The 19,168-nt window shown below is 47.2% G+C and overlaps 2 protein-coding genes across 4 annotated transcripts in view; one reads left to right on the top strand and one right to left on the bottom strand.

Annotated features, from left to right (window-relative positions):
• The window catches only part of SMIM35 (small integral membrane protein 35), a 118,869-nt gene extending 107,942 nt beyond the window's left edge, over nucleotides 1-10,927 (top strand). For all 3 annotated transcript variants that reach the window (XM_045204016.2, XM_045204017.2, XM_045204018.2), the window contains exon 5: nucleotides 8,020-10,927. The gene's annotated coding sequence lies outside the window, so the exon portion shown is untranslated. The remainder of the gene's footprint in view (nucleotides 1-8,019) is intronic.
• Nucleotides 1,853-17,314, bottom strand: IL10RA (interleukin 10 receptor subunit alpha). Its single transcript, XM_024570878.4, has 7 exons — nucleotides 17,146-17,314; nucleotides 15,071-15,191; nucleotides 14,322-14,506; nucleotides 13,247-13,416; nucleotides 12,511-12,658; nucleotides 10,921-11,042; nucleotides 1,853-7,839 (listed from the first exon to the last, which is right to left on the bottom strand). The coding sequence occupies exons 1-7, from the start codon at nucleotides 17,210-17,212 to the stop codon at nucleotides 6,913-6,915; spliced, it is 1,740 nt and encodes a 579-aa protein (XP_024426646.1). The 5' UTR covers nucleotides 17,213-17,314; the 3' UTR covers nucleotides 1,853-6,912.
• Nucleotides 17,315-19,168: the final 1,854 nt, after the last annotated feature.

The raw sequence follows: 19,168 nt of genomic DNA, 5'->3' as shown, positions 1-19,168 counted from the left end.
GGCAGCAGTGAGAGAAACTCCCAGCCTCACAGGAGAGTTCGTTGGAGAGACCCACAGGCTCCTAGAATTTACACAAACCTGCATACCCAGGACAGAGCACCAGAAGGGTCCAATTTGCTTGTGGGAAGCAGGAGAAGTGACTGAAAACCGGCGGAGAGTGGACCAAGTGGCACTGTTCTCTCTCAGACCCCTCCCCCGAATACAGTGTCGCAAGGCAGCCATGTGGGTTGCCCCACCCTGGTGAACACCTAAGGCTCCACCCCTTACTACGTAACAGGCATGCTGAGACCGAAAAAATGGCCTAAATGAAAGAACAGATCAAAGCTCCAGAAAAAATACAACTAAGCGATGAAGAGATAGCCAACCTATCAGATGCACAGTTCAAAACACTGGTAATCAGGATGCTCACAGAATCGGTTGAATATGGTTGCAAATTAGAGGAAAAAATGAAGGCTATGCTAAGTGAAATAAAGGAAAATGTACAAGGAACCAACAGTGACGGGAAGGAAACAGGGACTCAGATCAATGGTGTGGACCAGAAGGAAAAAAGAAACATTCAACCAGAACAGAATGAAGAAACAAGAATTCAGAAAAATGAGGAGAGGCTTAGGAACCTCCAGGACATCTTTAAATGTTCCAACATCCGAATTATAGGGGTGCCAGAAGGAGAAGAGGAAGAGCAAGAAATTGAAAACTTATTTGAACAAATAATGAAGGAGAACTTCCCCAATCTGGCAAAGGAAATAGACTTTCAGGAAGTCTAGGAAGCTCAGAGAGTCCCAAAGAAGTTGGATCCAAGGAGGAACACAACAAGACACATCACAATTACATTACCCAAGATTAAAGACAAGAAGAGAATCTTAGAAGCAGCAAGAGAAAAGGACACAGTTACCTACAAAGGAGTTCCCATAAGACTGTCAGCTGATTTCTCAAAAGAAACCTTGTAGGTCAGAAGGGGCTGGAAAGAAGTATTCAAAGTCATGAAAGGCAAGAACCTACATCCAAGATTACTCTATCCAGCAAAGCTCTCATGTAGAATGGAAGGACGGATAAAGTGCTTCCCAGAGAAGGTCAAGTTAAAGGAGTTCATCATCACCAAGCCCTTATTATATGAAATGTTAAAGGGACTTATCTAAGAAAAAGAAGATCAAAACTATGAACAGTAAAATGACAGCAAACTCACAGTTATTAACAACCACACCTAAAACAAAAACAAAAACAAACTAAGCAAACAACTAGAACAGGAACAGAATCACAGAAATGGAGATCACATGGAGGGTTATCAGTGGGGGAGTGGGAGGGGGAGAGAGGGGGAAAAGGTACAGAGCACAAGAAGCATAAATGGTAGGTAGAAAACAGAGGGGGAGGGTGGTTTAAGAATAGTATAGGAAATGTAGAAGCCGAAGAACTTACATGAATGACCCATGAACATGAACTAAAGAGGGGGAATGTAGGTGGAGGGGGGTGTGCATGGCAGAGGGGAATAAAGGGGGGAAAATGGGACAACTGTAATAGCATAATCAATAAAATATATTTAATTAAAAAAGAAATAAAATCTTTAAAAAAGCCCCACAAAAAACTCCCAACATATAAAAGTTCTGGACTGGACGGTTTCACAGGTGGATTTTACCAAATATTCAAAGAAAAGCTAACAAATATCCTTCTCAAATTATTCCAAAAAGTTCAAGAGAAGGGAAGACTCCTAATCTTATTTTGTGAGGTCTACATTATCCTAATTCCAAAACCAGATAAAAAAAATAACAAAGAAAGAAAATTATAGGCCAATATCCCTGATCAATGTAGATGCTAAAGTTCTCAACAAAATATTAGCAAACTAGATCCAGCAATATGTTAAAAAGGTCATAGACCATGATCAAACCTACACTTTATGGTCACATAATATTTGACAAAGGAAGCAAGAACATACAATAAGGTAAATATAGTCTATTCAATAAAAGGTGTTGAGAAAATGGGATAGATACATGCAAAAAAAAAATAAAGGAAACTAGACTACCTTTTTACACCATACACAAGAATAAATTCAAAATGAATTAAAAACTTAAAGGTAACAAAGACAATAAAATATCCTAGATGAAAATATAGGCAGAAAAACCATAAATATCTAATTGGCTTTATTTGAGTGATTCATGAATCAGGCAGCATCCCATCTAGCCATTGGTTTTTATGAAAGAAGGGGAGTGCAAGGGAGCTGTTAACAAAAGAAAAGGAAGGATTGTATTTTAGACCAGAACATCCTTCCAGGGGAAGGAAAATGGTGAGGATTTTTATCATGCACATTGCCTCTTCATTACATGGGGGTTGGGGAGGGCCCATGTGAGAGATTACATTACTGCTGTTGACCAGAAGATTTCATACTGCTTTGGGAAAGGTTGAAACAGCAATTAGGTCTAGGTTTGGTATCATAGGCTTTAGCACAAGGGTGCCATTTGGGGTCTGTGGTTTTCTCTTTAACACTGGCTCCTGCCTTTACCCCTTGTGTGCAATTTTAGTTTCTTTCATGGAACTTATCACTGATTGTAATAATATACTAGTTAGTCTATTAGCTTGATGTTTATCTTCATAACCAGATGGTGCTCTCTGTGAATCTGTGCTTCTTTTGTACATCACTCTGGACCCAGAGCTGTGCACCATGTCTGGCATATACTAGGTACTTAATAATATGTTTCTTGACGAAATGAAATGCTGACTATGAGAAATGCCTTCCACCAGGTCTCTCTGCATTCTCCTTGTCCTTGTGACACATGCCAAGTTTACCTTTTAAAAAAGTATATTTGTTTATTTTTAGAGAGAGGGGAAGAGAAGGAGAGAAACATCAACGTGTGGTTGTCTCTCACGTGCCCCCCACTGGGGACCTGGCCTGTAACCCAGGCATGTGCCCTGGTTGGGAATCGAACAGGCAATCCTGTGGTTCATAGACTGGCATGCAATCCACTGAGCCACACCAACCAGGGCCCAAGTTCACCTTTTTAAAACACTAATTTCACCTTATCCCGCTCTTCTTGGCCAGTGTTTATTGGGTCCCTCCACCCTTTTTGAATGTTTATGGGAGCCAGGTGAAGTAAAGACCAAGCTTTTAGTGAGGAAAGTTGCTGTGGGATATTAATAAAAATGCATTTAATTTTAAATTGTGGATTTGTGTTAAAAGAAAGCCCCAGACTCATGATCATGACAGGAAACAGATGAGTCATGCCTCCTACTACTCAGTGTCCTCTAGGTTGGGGCTTGATAAAATCAGCACTAACTGCTTGAACCTGCCTTGTTCAGTTACCAGGGTGCTTCCCTAGGCAGGCACAGCCCACAGTGCCCTTTTCTCTGCTGCTCACATGTGGGGTTCATAGGACTTCCACCAGCAGTGCAGCATGGGCTCCGGGATGTGACCCACCATTCCCAGAGATTGTGTGTATTCTGTGATAGTGTGTGCACTGGGGATGGGTCAGGAGGGATAGAGATCTTCTGGGGAAGACAGGGCAGACTCTGACTATAGCGATTTACAAAGTTCGGAAAACACAGTTCAATAGAATTTCCTCTTTGGTCAACGTTGGTCCATTTCCCCTCTCTCCTTACTAAGAGGAAGTTCCATTAGCTTAGAAAAGCACAGAATCACACATTCCTCGGCCTGGAAAAGCCCCTGGAGGAGGTTACTCATTTTAATAGTCAATGGGGCCTTCTGTTGGGGACTTCAATCCAAATTCCTGAGAAGCCTAGAAGTGTCTCACTGCCTGCTGTTTGGAAGAACTTGCTCAGTTTCTCTGGCTGCCAGGGCTGTGCCAGGCAGTCTGAGAGCAGCTGGAAAGTGGGGGAGACCCAGCACAAACTTCCCTCATGCTACCAGAGGGGAGCAGGCATGCCCTGCAGCCAGAGCTCATGGCCTCAAACACTCCTATCCTTCCAGCTGCACTGCTTTCCCTGAACTTGATGCCTCACTCTCTCAGTCTTTACACCTTGGCCAGCCTTCATCCAACCTATCTCACAGGCTTTTTCCTTGGGGCAACTTTCTCCAACTCTCATTTCCAGGAGAAAGTGACCCACACCTCTTACCAATCTGGCAAGGAGGCCTCCGGGGCAAAAGTCTGAGCAGGTTCCAAATGGTGTGATATTAGTCAAGTTCTCTGAAGGTGAGAGATCAGCCCTTCCCCACAACTTGTTATTTTCTTAGAGTGAAAGGGGAAGAGGCATTGTTGGAGGTGATTCAGGAGACAAGATGTCCTCAGTCACCTCCTCAAGGATCTAGGCTGGGACAAAGAGCAAAGTGCACCAAAGACTTAGGCTACCAGCCCTGGGTTTGCTCCACCCACTGGGCTGAGCATGGGGAGAGATTCAAACCCACACACCGGTGGCTTTTCGTGGAAAGAGCAGGCTTTTAGGAGAGAATGCAGATCGCTTCCGCACTTAGAAGAAACAGCCATATATGCATCTCCAGGTCCATGGGAGCAGGTGGCAGGGCTCCAGGGAGGTCTGGTTTGCTGTATTCCTGGAAGGGAGGGGCTTCCAGGGTCTCCTTTCCAAGTAGTCAGAATTTACACCAAAATACTGTTATACTTTCTACCTTTTTCTTTCCATTTTATGAAAGAACCCCCTGCATACTTTCATTTACATGCATTTTTATAATCTCTTTCATTACATTATATACTTTTTACATTCCATTTTATTATACAGGCTTTCACTACATGTATTTTCGTTATCCTTCATTTTCACCGGTTTCCAAGAAAACTTGTCCATTTCCCTTTCAGCTCTAAAAGTGAATGAGAACTATTTGTGCACAGACTACCATGGGCCTGGCACAATGTGAAACTCTTTACATGTGATCTCATTTAAACTGAGTGACATCCCCATGAGGAATTATTCCCAGTTAATAGATGATGAAACTGGAACTTACAAAGGATCAGTAATTTGCCTAAGGTCATAGACAATAAATATTGGCATGAGGACTTTGTACCTGAGTCTGTCTGATTTGAGCCTGAGTTCTCAGTTCTTAGGGTGACATCATACATTTTATTTATTATTACCCCCAATTATCAACAACTTTATTCCTCTACCAGGTACTAAGTCATCAGAAGTTAGACTGATTTCACATGATTCCTTTGGTCCTGACAATCTGTTGGAATTAAAAATGCATCACTCATTTACAGAGCTTTGTGTTCAAGGCACATTCACATCCACTTTGTCAGGGGAACCTCACACCCCTACGGATGAAACAAGTCAGGCGTTGCTCTAGTTTTACAGATGAGAAAACAGATGAGGACAAGTGACTTTCCCAAGGTCACACAGCTAGAAGCAGTGGAGTCTGAACTGGAACTTCTAGGCTCTTGAAATATCCAGAATTCTTTCACTGTACTAGGCAGCCTCTCAATAAATAAAATTAAATAAATAAATAACCCTTCCAAGGGAACCCTAAGGAATCTCCCCTCAAGCCTAAGTTCTCAGAGGGAGTTGTTACCAGACTGGCATGTAGAGCTTGCTGGCAGAGTGGAGGGGTTCTGGCTGGATTTCCTGGGCCAGAACAATTGTTCTGAGAATGGCACAGAGAAATTTAGGGCCATGGGAAGACTTAGGAGGGCATACCCCAGGCCTGTCACCCCTCCCAGTTCCTTGTCCATGGACTGTAAACCAGCTTTAAATTCATATTCCAAACTGACTGCGGGGAAGCTGGGCCCACACCTACCCCTTCTGGGGCTCAGTGTCTAGAGCTCTTTCAGTGTGATGCCATGGATTCTGCTCCACCTGTTAGCCTCAGCATGTGAAGGAAGCTGGCTCTGTGCAGACATGGGTTCTGCAGTGTATTTCTTCCCAGCCCAGGTCAGACATGGGTGGAAGCTTCGCTAACATCCAGCGTGGAGAGAACTTTATTTCACAGATGGGGTTACTGAGATCCTCTGAGAAGTGGATGGTCCAAGGTCATTCAGATGAGCACTGAGAGAGCAGGATCGCAGCCCAGTGCCCTGTCCCGAGGGCCTGAGGCTGGACGTCAGCTGCAAACATGAGTTTAGGAGGCAGACACAGTGGTGCCCAGACCCAGGGGCTACCTAAAGGGATGAATTCTGACCAACACAAACACACATGATTTTTCTGGCACTGTTGGCAAATGATGGGGCAGCAAGATGGGGCTGATGAGTGGTGTGGCCACTGCAAGCCCCTCAGGGGGCTGCTTCTGTGTTGGCTGGAAAGATGGAAATGTCTGCACGTGGACACGAGACAGCCCCAGGGGGATGGGTTCTGAGCCAGCAGCCCCCTTTTGGGTCTCAGTTCCTTTTATTTCCCCTGTGGCTCCATTATGGTAGCTAACTGACTGACTGGCTGACCAGTACAGAACCACTGTAAGATCGTCCATGACAAGCTTCCTGCCTTGGGGGCCTGCTAGTGAGGGAACTTCTCCACAGGACCCATTCTAGGCTGGTTGGTGGTCAGCTGACCCTCCCAGGGATCATACTTGGTCATTGCTCCTTCCTTCTCCTCCTAGAAATGACCCCTGCTCTGAGGCCCTGAAGACTGCATCCTCCCAGACTCCATCTCACTGGAGGACCTGATACATGGCTAGCATAAGAGGGGAGATTTGGGTCTGAGCTGGCTTTCCCTAGTGGCTTCCCCACAACCTCAGAAGCCCCATGATTCCACTGAGCAAATGCTCCTTGTTAGATAGGAGTCCTGAGGAGAGAGGAGGTCTCTGTCTTGTCCTTCTCAGCCCTGCCGCAGTCAGCAGGGCCCGTCTGCAGAACAGGCCACCCACACACTCCATGCTGGCCAGCGAGATGGCCGCAGCCAGCCCTGCTGGGCCCCACAGGGCTTGCAGAAAGGTGCCCAGACTGGCATCATGTTTCACTTCTGGCCCCTGGGGACCCTCCTCCTAGTCCACGAAGGACATGGCGGAAGTCAAAAGCAGCCCCTTGGCCTGAGTCACTCATTGGAATGCAGAGTGGCAATCAGTGGCAGGGTGACCAGGTCTGAGTCAACACTGCCCAGAAGACTGCCTGGGGCAATCACACAGTTCAGAGGGGCAAGACTGTGGGCAAAACTCCAATCAGATGTTCCTAGGTCTCCACAGCTGGTCAAGCCCAAGAGTGACCACTGCTCAGTTGGGTGGCTCCACTCTCTGGTTGGGGCCCGTGAGGGAGCGAGAGTCACTTCTGGGGGATCCTGTTTTAAATAGCCCTTGGCCAGGGCTGGTGGAGGCCAGGCTTCCTCAGCATCCAGGCACATCCTGACTGGGGGGCCAAAGCCATCTGTTGAGGAGGACTCTTCTTCCAGGCAGCCTTCCTTGGCTGCCTTCTCCTCTGTGCTTCTGATCTGTTTTAGGTAGCCCTGAAATGCCACCACAGCTGGGTCTTCTTCCCCAGGCGCCTTAGGCCCCATGGGACTGACCTGGCCTGAGGCTGAGCCATCTTGTACATCCCCAGGCTGCCCTTCAGAGTTTTGTACAAGGCCAATGCCGCTGTCATCCTGGCCCTGGCTATTACTCCTCACCTGTTGCTCCCAGCTGGGCACCATGCCCAGACTCAGGTTGGGCTCCTGCAAGCAGATCCCACTATCTGTGCTGTTGCTGCTGCCATCACTGCAGCTATTCTCCAGGTCCAAGGAGGCTCCCTTTCCCAGAGTTCTCCCGGCCTTGAGGTGAGGGGCAGGGAGGAGGAACTGGGGCTCTTCAGTCTGCAAGGATGGCTTGGCACTGCCAAAGCCACTGTCTGTGCTGCCATGTAGCTCTGAGTTCCTCAGCTCTAGAGACACCTTGGAGAAGGCCTCCTCATCGATGGGATGGATGGTGTCTTGGGTCTCTGGGTTGGGAAGCTGACTGATAAGGTTGAAGGGACTGGGCTTCTCGAAGACCTGGAGAGGAGAGGTCAGAGTGGGTAAGGCAGAGGGTCACATATAGGAACCCACCCCAGTGTTGCCAGGGGGAGGCCATGGGTCAGTCCAATGTGGGGCACTCTAGGAGACAGTGCTCCAAAGGAAGGGGACTACAGAGCCTGGAGGACACTGCCACTTGTTCCTTTCATTGTGTTTCAGAATTTTTTTCCTTCAAATGAGACTGTCAGTTCAGCTCAGAACTAGATACAGAAGAAGCCTGCCTTCTTGGAGCCCAGATGGAATGACAGGAGGACTGGGAGTGGTGAACCTTCTCAATGGCTGTGCTTTCAAACCTGAAAGCAGACTGGACCCACCTTGATCTAAAAGTAGATTTCAAACTTTTTTGACTATGACCCAAAATAAGAAATGTGTTACATAATAACCTGTATGTAAGTAGCCCATAAATATATAACGTATGTAAATAACTAAAGCCAGTTTCACCAAATAGTTATTGCTACCTGTGTACTGTGATCTATTGTATTGTATTCTCCATCCTATTCATTTCTGTTTTTAAAATGCATGATGTAAAATACCAAATTCATTTCTTCCTTCCCTGAGTTGTGACTTGCACAAACACAGGGTGGCTACAGTGTGGGAATAAGCATAGAACTAGCAGCTGAGGACAACATTAATTGCTGAGGACCCCAGGGAAATCACTTAATGTGAGCTCTTCTGCCCCAGTCATGGTGGTGTTCTTTCTGCCCAGAAACACATCAGTGCAGTGCTATCTCAGGGCCTTTGCACATGCTACTCTTTCTGGTTGGAATACTCTTCTCGCAGCACTTTCTATGGTTGTGTCTTTCAGGTCTCAGCTCGAATGTCACCTCCTCAGAGGGGCCCTCCGGATCATCCAGACACTCTCGCCACGTTGACCTATTTACTTCCACCTAGAACTTAGTTTCTCAAATTATGTTTCAATTTTGTTTTCATCCATCCTACATACACCAACATGCACACACACACACAATTATTCCCTACCCCTAAAAGGATACCAAACTCCTGGAAGGTAGCCACTATCTAGTCTTGTTTGCCATTCTGTTCCCAAAGCTTAAACTGAGCTTTGTAGTAGGCATTCATAAAGTTTGTTGACTGATTTACTGACTCACTACTGCACATCTGCCCTCATTCCTTTTGTATGTGATGACTAATGCAACTCTCATTGGTTGAGTTCCTATTAACATTACATAGATGTTAATTAAAAATGTGTATTCTGAAGCCAGACTTCACGGGTTCAGATCCCAGCACTGCCTCTTAACAGCTGTGTCACTTTGGTCAAATTAATTTTCCCTCCCTGTGCTTTAGTCCCTCACCTGTAAAATGGAAATAATGACAGTACTTGCCTCCTCATGTTGCAGTTAATGCATATAACATGCTTAGAATGATGCTTGGTAGATAAAAAGCACACAATAAATATTTGGTAAATTCAATGTTACTCTCCAATAATTCTCTAAGGAAGTACTATTATCTCTACTTCCTAGAGGAGAAAATTAAACTTCAGAGAAGTTAAGTGATTTGCCCAAAGTCACACAGCAGTAAAGAACAAACCTGGAATTTGTATGCAACTGTCCTGATCTGAAATCTCTACTTGTCCAATAATACTTACCTTGATATATTGTTGAAAGATTAGATCACAACAACTAATGAATGAGAACAAGCTAAGGAATGTGAAAGTGCTCTCTGTTCACTACAAGTTATTCACCCAGTTAGTAACGACAATGGTCATTTGATGTAGGAATTGGGCTGTATTTGTCTTGAGGAGGAAGAAATTCCCAAGGACAACTCAGTTTTGTGATCCAAATGTACAGAAGGAACAAGAAACCAGAGGTTGCTTGGCATCTATTTTGGTAGTTTTGGCTGCACCACTTTTGCATTCTTGCTAGATGTTTTCCTGGCGCCTGACTAACAATATCCCATCCAGTGTACCAGGACCTCCTCCCGCACCCCTCTGCTCTCTAGTTATCCATACTGAAGGCCAGCCCTCTGGTGCACTCTTCTCCATCCCAGCCCATCCCAGCCTGGGCCCTGCACATAGAATATGCTTGACGTACTTGTCAAACACCCGATGCACACGTTTGTGGACCATGAATCTGCCTGGAGCACAGAAAAAGGACACACTTCAGGTAGACATGGAGAAGCACTTTATAAGTCCTAAAGGCTGTGGGAACTGCCTGGCCTCAGTCTCCTTGTCATATCTCTCTACGGCCCTGCAGCTAGGAACATAGTTCTTTTTTGCCTGGACAAAGACCCTAATTACACCAGGTAGTTCCACCCCTCTTCTCTCCCTGCCTCCCCACTTCCTGGAGTTCTTATTCAAAACAATTTCAGAAGGTCTTTGTCTCTGTCCTTGTTTTCCCCAAAGACCATGGCATCCCTTTGGATGGTCCCTTTCCAGACACGAGGGGGTGGTGGGGGACCTGGCAGGCAACCTGAATCCCAGGACAGAGAGAGGCTGAGGTTTGGAAATGCTGCTTAGTGCTCGAAGTTGAGTTTTGGAGGCTAGCACTGTGTAGGAAGAGGAGACACTTGGGGAGTGCTCAGATATCCCAGCCTCCTTCATGAACCCCTCCTCTGCAGCATCCAACCTCTCCAGCATCGAACCACTCTGAAGACAGCCCATGGGCCAGCACTTTCAGCCCTTTGTCCTTCCTCTTCCAGAGCACTCTTCCAACCCCTACAGGTGGGAAAGACTGGGCTCTATCCTGACTGTCCCTGCTGTATGACCCTGTGTCTGTAACAATCTCTCTATGCCTCAGTTTCCTCACATATAAAATGAAGTAGTAATGCGCAGGGACTGGTCTATGGCCAATTATTAGTTAAATAGCAACAAAACAACATGTGGGGGGGTTAGGACTACTCAGTACATATGTTATCTGGGCCACTAGAAGGCAACGTTCTCAGCACTGGGCTTTATGGTCAAGTCCTCCCTGTCTCCTGATGGTGCTTGAAAAAGCTGTTTCCTGATAACATCCAGGCTGAGGGAAGGGACAGTCTGGAATTGAGCACCTGTCTTCTGAAGTCTTGCTGTGGCTGGGAAGGACAGGGCAGTGCCCTGAGACTCACCAGAACAGCAGGCAGTGTTCTCCTGCGCCTCACATACAGCTGGAGGGCCATGTGGTAGGCCAGGACTCCACAGAGCAGCAGGACAAAGGTGAAGAAGATGCTGAGATTGGTCACGGTGAAATCTGTAGGCCCAGAGAGATGCAGCTGTGGTCAGGCACTATGGAACACGGAGGGACAGTCCTCGGGGATCCCACAGCCACTCTCAGAAGCCACTTGGTGAGTGGCCCAGGAAATCCCCACCACCCCAGGCTACCTCTAGACCGCAACTCTGGACATGTCTGGGTTCTTGGGAATCCCTGCCTGGCCTCCCAACCTTGGCCCTGAAGGATTTTCTCACTAGATACAGTAGCTTTGCTGCAGGCTCTCTGCACTCACCCCATTGCACACAGAGCAATAAGTTGGGATGGTACAGCAGGTGAGAACAGAGGGTTTAGCAGCCAGACCTGGGTTCAAATCCCAGCCCTACCACTTACTAGCTGTGAGGCTGTGAATAGATTACTCAGCCTCTCTGAGTCTTGGTTTCCTCATCTATAAAATGGAAAAAATAATGGTGGTCACTACATAAGATGGTTGTAAAGTAGGTAGCACTTACCATCTACTAAGTCCTTTATTATCTGATCCTTAAAACAACCTTAGGAGGGAAATACTACTCTCATCCTTATTTTTATAGATTAGGATCCCAAGGTGAAGAGAGGTTAAGTAACTTGCCCAAGGCCATATACTTCATAAGTGGAAAAGCAGTGATTTGAACCCAGGCCTCTACACAAAGCTATTTCTTACATCAGTGAGTGAATACAGAAAAAGCTCTTAAGGCTGCCTGACAAACAGATGGTGCCTTACTCTGCTTAAATAGAAGAGAGGCTTAAATGACAATGAGTTTATGAGTGCCCTCAATGAAATGCGGTGTACTGTAAAAATGTAAGGACTCACTTTGGTCGTTGCTGAACCCTGAGCACACTGGACTGGGCATCCCCAGGGCATTGACTGTTGGCATAATTCATTGCGCACTTGACATGTGCTTGCCCGAGTTGCTAGTTACAGCTTCCTCTGGGCACGCCCTGTCCCTAAGTAAGATCCTCGGGGCAGGACCATGGTCTTCCTATCCTAAATCCTCTCCTCCTTCCCCTTCCCAGTGCAGGCTGAGAACCTGGCATAGTATTTATTGACTTTAGCGGCTGTGGCGAGGAGTCAGCTAAGTTTTGTTTCCTCTAAGGGGTAGGGAAGTAGGGAAGGCCCTTTGTGCCTTCAAACCTAGGAGAGGACAGCAGGGGATTGGAAGAAACGGGAACTACCACTGCTGACTGAGGGTGACCTATGGGTTCCTGGGAGGCACAGCTGTGCTCAAGTGGAAGCGCTGCAGGATCAGGAGACCTGGCTCTGCCCTAAGATGTACCTTATGTGTACTAAGTTTCAGTTTCCTCATTTCTAAAATGGGGACAATAGGAGATCTCTCACAGGTCTCTGTGAGGATGGAGATGGAGAACTGTCTGGGGCCTGCCTAGCACAGCGCCTGACATCAGCAACTTTTTGGATTGTGCAAGGTCCTTTCTGCCTCCCATGTGGTCTGAATTGCAGCCCTGACCAACTCACACTGCCGGGAGACCACAATGCATGCCTCCTTGGACCATATCCCCTTGTTCATGCGGGAGCTCACAGACGGTTTCACCTGGACACAGAACTCTCCCACCTCGCCAGGAGTTGGGAAGCTGAAGTTTTCATGTTTTACCTTCTTTGTGAGCTGAAATTAAAACAACAGCAATAAACAAAATACCCTTGTTTCATGACATATGGAGGCTGAGAGCTGGAGAGGCTGTTAGAGATGATCTAGATCAATCTCCTTCAGTGTTCTTTTTCTAAGATAAGGAACACTACATAATCAACACAGCCCAAGGTCTCTGTGATCACCATGGTTTATTTTGTATTAAAAGAGAAAAGGAAGTGTTTTACAGATGCCAAGGACCTTCCCAGAAGGGGCCAGAATCTACTGGAAGGGAAAGAGGATGAATTTTGCAGATTCCAGAGACCTCCCACTCATGGGGTGTCCTTGGGCAATCACACAGCTCCCTGGAGCCTCATTTCCCCATTTGTACAATGGGATAATACCTGCCTTCAAAAGCATAGAAGACAATAGTCACAAAATGTCTCCTGTGGTGCCTGACACTTAGTAGGTAGTATCTTCCCTGCTGCCTGGCAAGAGCACCGGTTTGAGGGCTGAAGTCATCTCAACTCCCTTCCCTGCCCCTATGTGCATACAACCTTCCTCTGACAGCATGAGAGGGGTGAGGGTTGGTAGAGCCCAGTACCTATGGCCTTGGGAATCCCATACCTTATTGTGTCCTGGCACCTTGCGAATTGCAATCTCATACTCGCGAAAGTGTGGGAAGATGCTTTCGTAAGTGTCACCTTCTGGGGCCATCTTGGGCCTGGGCGGTTGGATCTGTCCAAGGATGAGGCCACTGTGTACTTCTAGCTTCACACTGCCAACTGTCAGATTCACTGCACGGGGAGGCAAACCATGAGGCCTGCAGGTCAGGGGAGGACCTGGATCCCCCACTCATGACTGGCCTCTAGGGTCAAGCTTTACATACCCTAAAGCAGGCTTTCCAACCTAGCAGACAATTAGGACTTCCTGGGGTACACATTAAAAATACAGATGCCCTGAGCCCACTCAAGACAGTGAATCTGAATTTTTGAAGCAGGGCCATGGAAACATCTAGTATTGTAAACATACTCCCCAGGTAATGTTTCCACAGCCAGCTGAGAACTGGCCTTCAGACAGGCATTTGGGAGCCACTGACCTAGACCATCCTAGACCATCAGTTCTGACTCTGAATTCTGCAGTGCAGGTTTGTCACATGGAGAGAGCTCTGTGGATCCCAATCTGCAGAATGGAAGAGCCCCACTGCGGTTGGGACTTATTCTTTTCTCCTATTTCTGCAAAGAGAGACTCCTACTTTTTCCTCAGTAGTATCTCCCCACTTCAAAACCCTGACCCTTGAGGGTCCACCCCTAATGGGGTGGGGGTGGTGGGGGTATCTGCTCCAATTCTGCTTGCTGCTTGCTTCCCTGTATTGAGTACTTTGTGAAATTTGCTTCCTCTCCAGAACCCTCTAAATATACAGTTCTGACCCTTGTGACTCAGCTGCCCCTACTCACCCCAACACTTCTCTTCTGTAGGATAAGCAACTCCAGTTCCCTTTTAAATCTTGAACAACTTGACTATTTTCATCTGAACCTTCTCCAAAATCCTGACTCAGGTTTGTTTGAGCAACTAGGTCCCTAGTCAAGAAGCCAGGCTAACATGGTGAGCTATGGGAACATGGAGAACAGTTCTGGACTAGAGCTTCTGGCTGGAAGGGACCCCAAAAGCCATGTTCTAGGCCCAGGAGAGAAAAAAGCACCTTCATCCATGGAGAAGCGGGTCCTGGTGATCGTCCAGTTGGAGTGCTTTCTTCCATCCACTGCCCGGACTTTGGCTCGGTAGCCGTTGTTGTGGTACAGGTCTAGGGTCACCATGGTGAGATCACAGGACAGCACCAAGTTCTGGCTACAGCTGGAGATGGACTTCCAGAGCTCCATTCCATAACTGGGGAGAAAGCAGGGTAGGCATTGGTTCACACTTTTGTTCAAACCTATCTCCTTTAAGAGGGAAGCAAGAGGTCAGGGGAGAGGGTTGCCATGATGGTACAGCCCTCAGGGTATTTCTTCTAGTTCAGGGCATCTAATTGCAAGGGAATCTCCCTTGGTTCGGGGACCCTGTACCAACTTCTTTGTGATCTAAAAGACTCTAAGACTGAATTATGAGTAGCTCAAACCCAACTCCTCCAGAAAGACTGGCTACTCACTGCAACACAGACTAATCTCTCCCTTCTCCCAACCACATTTGCAATCATTAGAGTTTCTTTGTTTTCTAACTACATTATGGGTATTATTCCTGTTTTTCCTATAAGATAGAAAAATCTTGAGGGTAAAGGCAATACTGTGACTTTCTCACCCCAGCACATATGAGACTCGATCAGTACCTGTCAACTGATGGGTATGTGCCAGGGTCCTTCCTGGTGTACTTCAGTAACAAGGCAGGTATCTTTCTTTGCCAGGGCAGTAGAAGGGGATGGACTCACCTATTCCCTTCTTCCTCCCTTTGCCTTACCTCAGGAGCTCAACTTCATAGTAGGTACTTTCAGACTGATTCTGGATGGGCATCCAGTGGAGGATGTGATGGAAAAACTCTGCTTCAAACCACACAGATGGAGGACTAGGCAGTTCTGTCCCTGGGAAGAAGAGTGTCAGTATCAGAGCTAGCAAAGCCCACCCCCAGGGACAAAGATGGTGATGGCGATGGTGGCAAGCATTTTAACAGCTCCCATTTATTGAGTACTTTACTAAGAGCTGAGTAGTCTGCTAATACTCTACACATATGGTCTCATTTAATTATCACAACAGCCCTACAAGGCAGGCATTTATTACTCCAATTTTACTGAGAAGAAATGAAGGCTCAAAGAGGCTAAGTGACTTACTCAAGGCAATGGGGCTAGTAAGGGGAAGAGTGGGGCCTTGAATGCAAATGTGTCTGATTCCAGAACAGATGTTGTGTCCTTGAATCAGTGTCCTGTGCAGTTTGTGATCAGAAGCAGAAGTGGCCTGGCTCTGCCACCCTGTCCCTGTTCCAGTCCCATCCCAAGGCCTGCCCTCAATCCTCTCACCTGGTCCCTGTCCTGGCTCCAGCCCAAGCCCTTCTCTCTGGAGTTCTTTGGGCACACAGATACCCTTGCTTGTTGGCAGCTGCCTGTTTCTCTTCATAGGTCTGCTGTGCAACACCAAGCTGAGGGCTTGCCCCATTCCCCAGCTTCTAAAAGGGCTTTACCCATGGCAAGGTGCCCAGCCTTGAGTTGGGTGAGAACAGACAGAATGAAGCAGCTCTTTCCACAAAGAGTGAACACCCTTGGCTCCATGGTGAGATACTAGTGCTCCATCTTTCTCCCCTTCCCTCCCAACACATACCATTCACCCTGGAAATCTCAAACTAGCACTTGCCAGTGTGACTTGGGCAAACTATTAAACCTCACTGAACATTTTTCTCATTTGTAAGAGTACAACAAATATACCTATGTTAATAGTCTTTCCTATCAAGAGCAATGATGTAAGTCAAGGCCAATATCCACACCCAGTTCCTCTTTTCTCCTTGATCCCTCAATGTCTCTTGTCTGTTAGCAACTCTATCAGGCTTCCCTGGTTCCCTAACCTCTCATTATCTCTCTAATAATGCTTTTTTTTCTGACTGTCACATTCACTTAGAAAGTATGACTGTCTCTTGCTCTATTTCTTATATTGTCTTTGATCTTCAAGTCTGTGCCTCAATTTCTAAACATTAGATAGAAAGTGAAAAATGCAGTGGGTCTTTGGGCTGCACATCCCCAACTCAACTCTCGATCATGTGAATGGGTGACTTCAGGTTTTATTTTGTATTTTGGCATGTAGTAGCAATTACAGTCCCTACTCTCCCTGCTTCTACTCTTGGTCCCTCCACCTCCCCGCCCTTTCATTCTCTCTCCAGGGTTTGCTCTTCTCAGTTACAGAAACTTACTGGCACAGCTGGCTGAGTTAGGAGACTGAGGTAAGGGGCAGAACTAGGCAGGAGGGAGGCAAAGGGCAGTGGGAGTGCCTTAGGGGATAAACAAGGAGCGGGGATGATCATATGCGGGTGACAGGTGTAGTGGAGGAAAACAGCTGGGGTGGGAGAGAGATGCACAGGGCAGAAACAGGTTAATTGGAGGTCTAAGGGAAGGTAGGGTCAGGTGGGGGATCAAAGTAATTCCCCAGAGGGATAGAGGTCCGATCATTTTGAAGGAGAACAACCAAAAGGCCAGCGATAAACTTATAACTCCTCAGAGGCAGTGGACGATAAATTAGGAAAGAGAGTCATTTAACTTCTCTACCCACCCCACTCCCGTCGCCCCTCACATACACCCTCCAAGAAATCTCAGCTTGTACCGCTTCCACAACGGGTGAGCCTGAGACCCAGGTTTGCCAGAATGAGAGAGATTGCGAGAGGAGGAAGGTAACGGATGCCCCTCTCTCCAGAGTGGCAGCCAGACGGGGGTCTCCGTGGGGCACAGAAATTTCTTGTAAAGGTGACGACAGTGGGAGTCGGGTCTGGTCACCACATCACCCAGCGAGGCCAGCGCGGATTGGGGAGGGCTGGGCCGGGCCGAACCTGATCCTTACCTTGCGCTCCGGAGCAGAGGAGCAGACTGAGTAGCGCAGCCAGCGACACTAGCTGGCACGGCAGCATCCTGGGCGCCCTGCATCCTCTGGGGCCCGGGCCGACGCCAACGCCGGGCTGCGTGCTTCTGGCAGCGGCTCCACAGGGCAGAGACTGAAAACTCCGGCCACCCGCCCCACCCATGCCCCGAGTGGCTGACGTCAGTGGGGTGGGGCCTCGAGGCAGCTGAGTCTCGGAGCTAGTGCACTGCCTGAGACAGCCCTGGCTGGCGCGCAGGATGCAGCTGCACTGTGGGCGCACTACCGTCCCAGCCGGGGGCGGGGCTCCAGCCGACTCCGCCAACCAGCCTGAGCTCGGAGCTATCGTGTGAAAGCAGTCTGGGTAGTCCAGGATGGGGTGTGTGTGTGTGTGTGTGTGTGTGTGTTGGGGTGCAGGTGGCTAGGGACAGGCTTGCCCCTTTGAAAGCGGAAGATGGGGTGAGGTTGTTAGGAGCTAATTTCACCAGATGAGTAGGGTGGGGATTGGAGCAGTGTCCCAGGTTCTCAGGGACATGGGCAAGGACACGTGTGTGAGTCCTGGTGTTGTCCTAGTACCTCAGTGTAGAGGGACATTAAAGTGGGCAGCCCTCTACCTGACTTAATATTTTTTGGAGGGGTGCTCATGATGTCTTCCAGCTGCTTTTGGTTTCTCTTGCTTACCTGAACTCTCCTGTTTAAAGCTATCTTTTTCAGCTGGGTAATAGCATCACTTATATCTCTGTGTCACTTGACTCATCTGAAACTTCAGGTGCACCTAAGATGTGAGGGAATGGGAGACAAACATTGTCCCTTCCACTTTTGTTGGATGGTGACGTCTGCTTCAGAGTATGTTTGTGTAAGGGGGTAGAGGTGTCCCATCCTGTGTCTGGTCTGAGGGTCCGCTTTGGGATTAGAAAGACCGCACTTTTTAATGTTGGTCATGAAGGCCAGGGATGCCTGGTCTTGCTTACATGGAGAGTGAACAGCAGGGGCATATGGTCCATCGGGCCAACACCCCTAAGCAGACAGCTCTTATTGCCAGGTTGTCAGATCATCTGGGTGGAAGAGCCCAGGGTTTTTAATGTGTGAGAATGTTTTTGCACCCTCTTTTGCTCAACTGAGAGATTAAGGGTGGCCAATTGCTCAGAAGTACACAGGCATGACCCACGGGGTGTGGCTGCTTTCTGGAATGGCTTTTTAGTTCCCTGTGACTTTTTGTACACTGTGCTGTTTCTTTCTGAACTTACCTTTACTTTTAGTTTTATGTTGAGCTATAAGAGTTTAAAAGTCTTAACTCGTCATTTTGAAAAAAGTTCAGGATTCTTAATTCACTCACACGACAAATATTATGGCACACTTATGAGCTATACTCTGTACTGAGGCTGGGATAAAGTGGTGATCAAAACAAGGTCCCTTCTACCAAGAAATTAACAAGTTTGCTAAAGACAGAAAGTAAACATAGATTTTAATGTGTTAAGTGCTCTAGAAAGGGAAGTACAGGCTAATGTGGGGACACAGGAAACAGGCACTCAACCACAATTTGGGTGGAGGATAGAGAAGGCTTCCTGGAGGAGGTGACATACAAGATGAAGTTTGAGGGATGAGTAGGAGGTAATGGGGTGAGGAGCAGATAGAGAAGGTGTTCCAAACAGAGGGAAGTATATACTTAGAGAGAGGGAGTACGGCATTTCTGAAGAACACTGTAAAGTGGGTAAGTTAGCATTCCTGTTTTAAGATGAGAAAAATTCCATGGCTGACATAAGTTAATATTTTGCTCAGGGCAGAGCCAGCATTTGAGTATAGGCTATTTCAGTGTATCCTGCTGTCTCACAGAGAGCACCCAGAACAGGAGTTATGTTAGACATATTTCTGTAGCTTGTTTTTCCAATTCCATTTTGGTTTGTATTCAGTTATTCATTCTCAGTGTTCCAAAAAATTCACCCTACGGTTCTGTGATTTCCGGTATTCATACCAGTATTGGGACAGATAATAGAAACTAATTATAATG

This window comes from Desmodus rotundus, chromosome 5 (assembly GCF_022682495.2).
Source record: "Desmodus rotundus isolate HL8 chromosome 5, HLdesRot8A.1, whole genome shotgun sequence".
In the NCBI taxonomy this organism is placed as follows: Eukaryota; Metazoa; Chordata; class Mammalia; order Chiroptera; family Phyllostomidae; genus Desmodus; species Desmodus rotundus.
This window is presented reverse-complemented; position numbering and strand designations above follow the sequence as displayed.

Bases quoted from the DNA above. Each gene is read 5' to 3' on its own strand.
- IL10RA (XM_024570878.4), bottom strand. From the start codon at position 17,212: ATGCTGCCGTGCCAGCTAGTGTCGCTGGCTGCGCTACTCAGTCTGCTC. The intron at 13,417-14,321 runs GTGCTTTTTTCT...CTCCCCGTGCAG, and splicing joins CCGCTTCTCCATGGATGAAG to TGAATCTGACAGTTGGCAGT. The intron at 11,043-12,510 runs GTGAGTTGGTCA...CTGGGCCTACAG, and splicing joins CATTGTGGTCTCCCGGCAGT to ATTTCACCGTGACCAATCTC.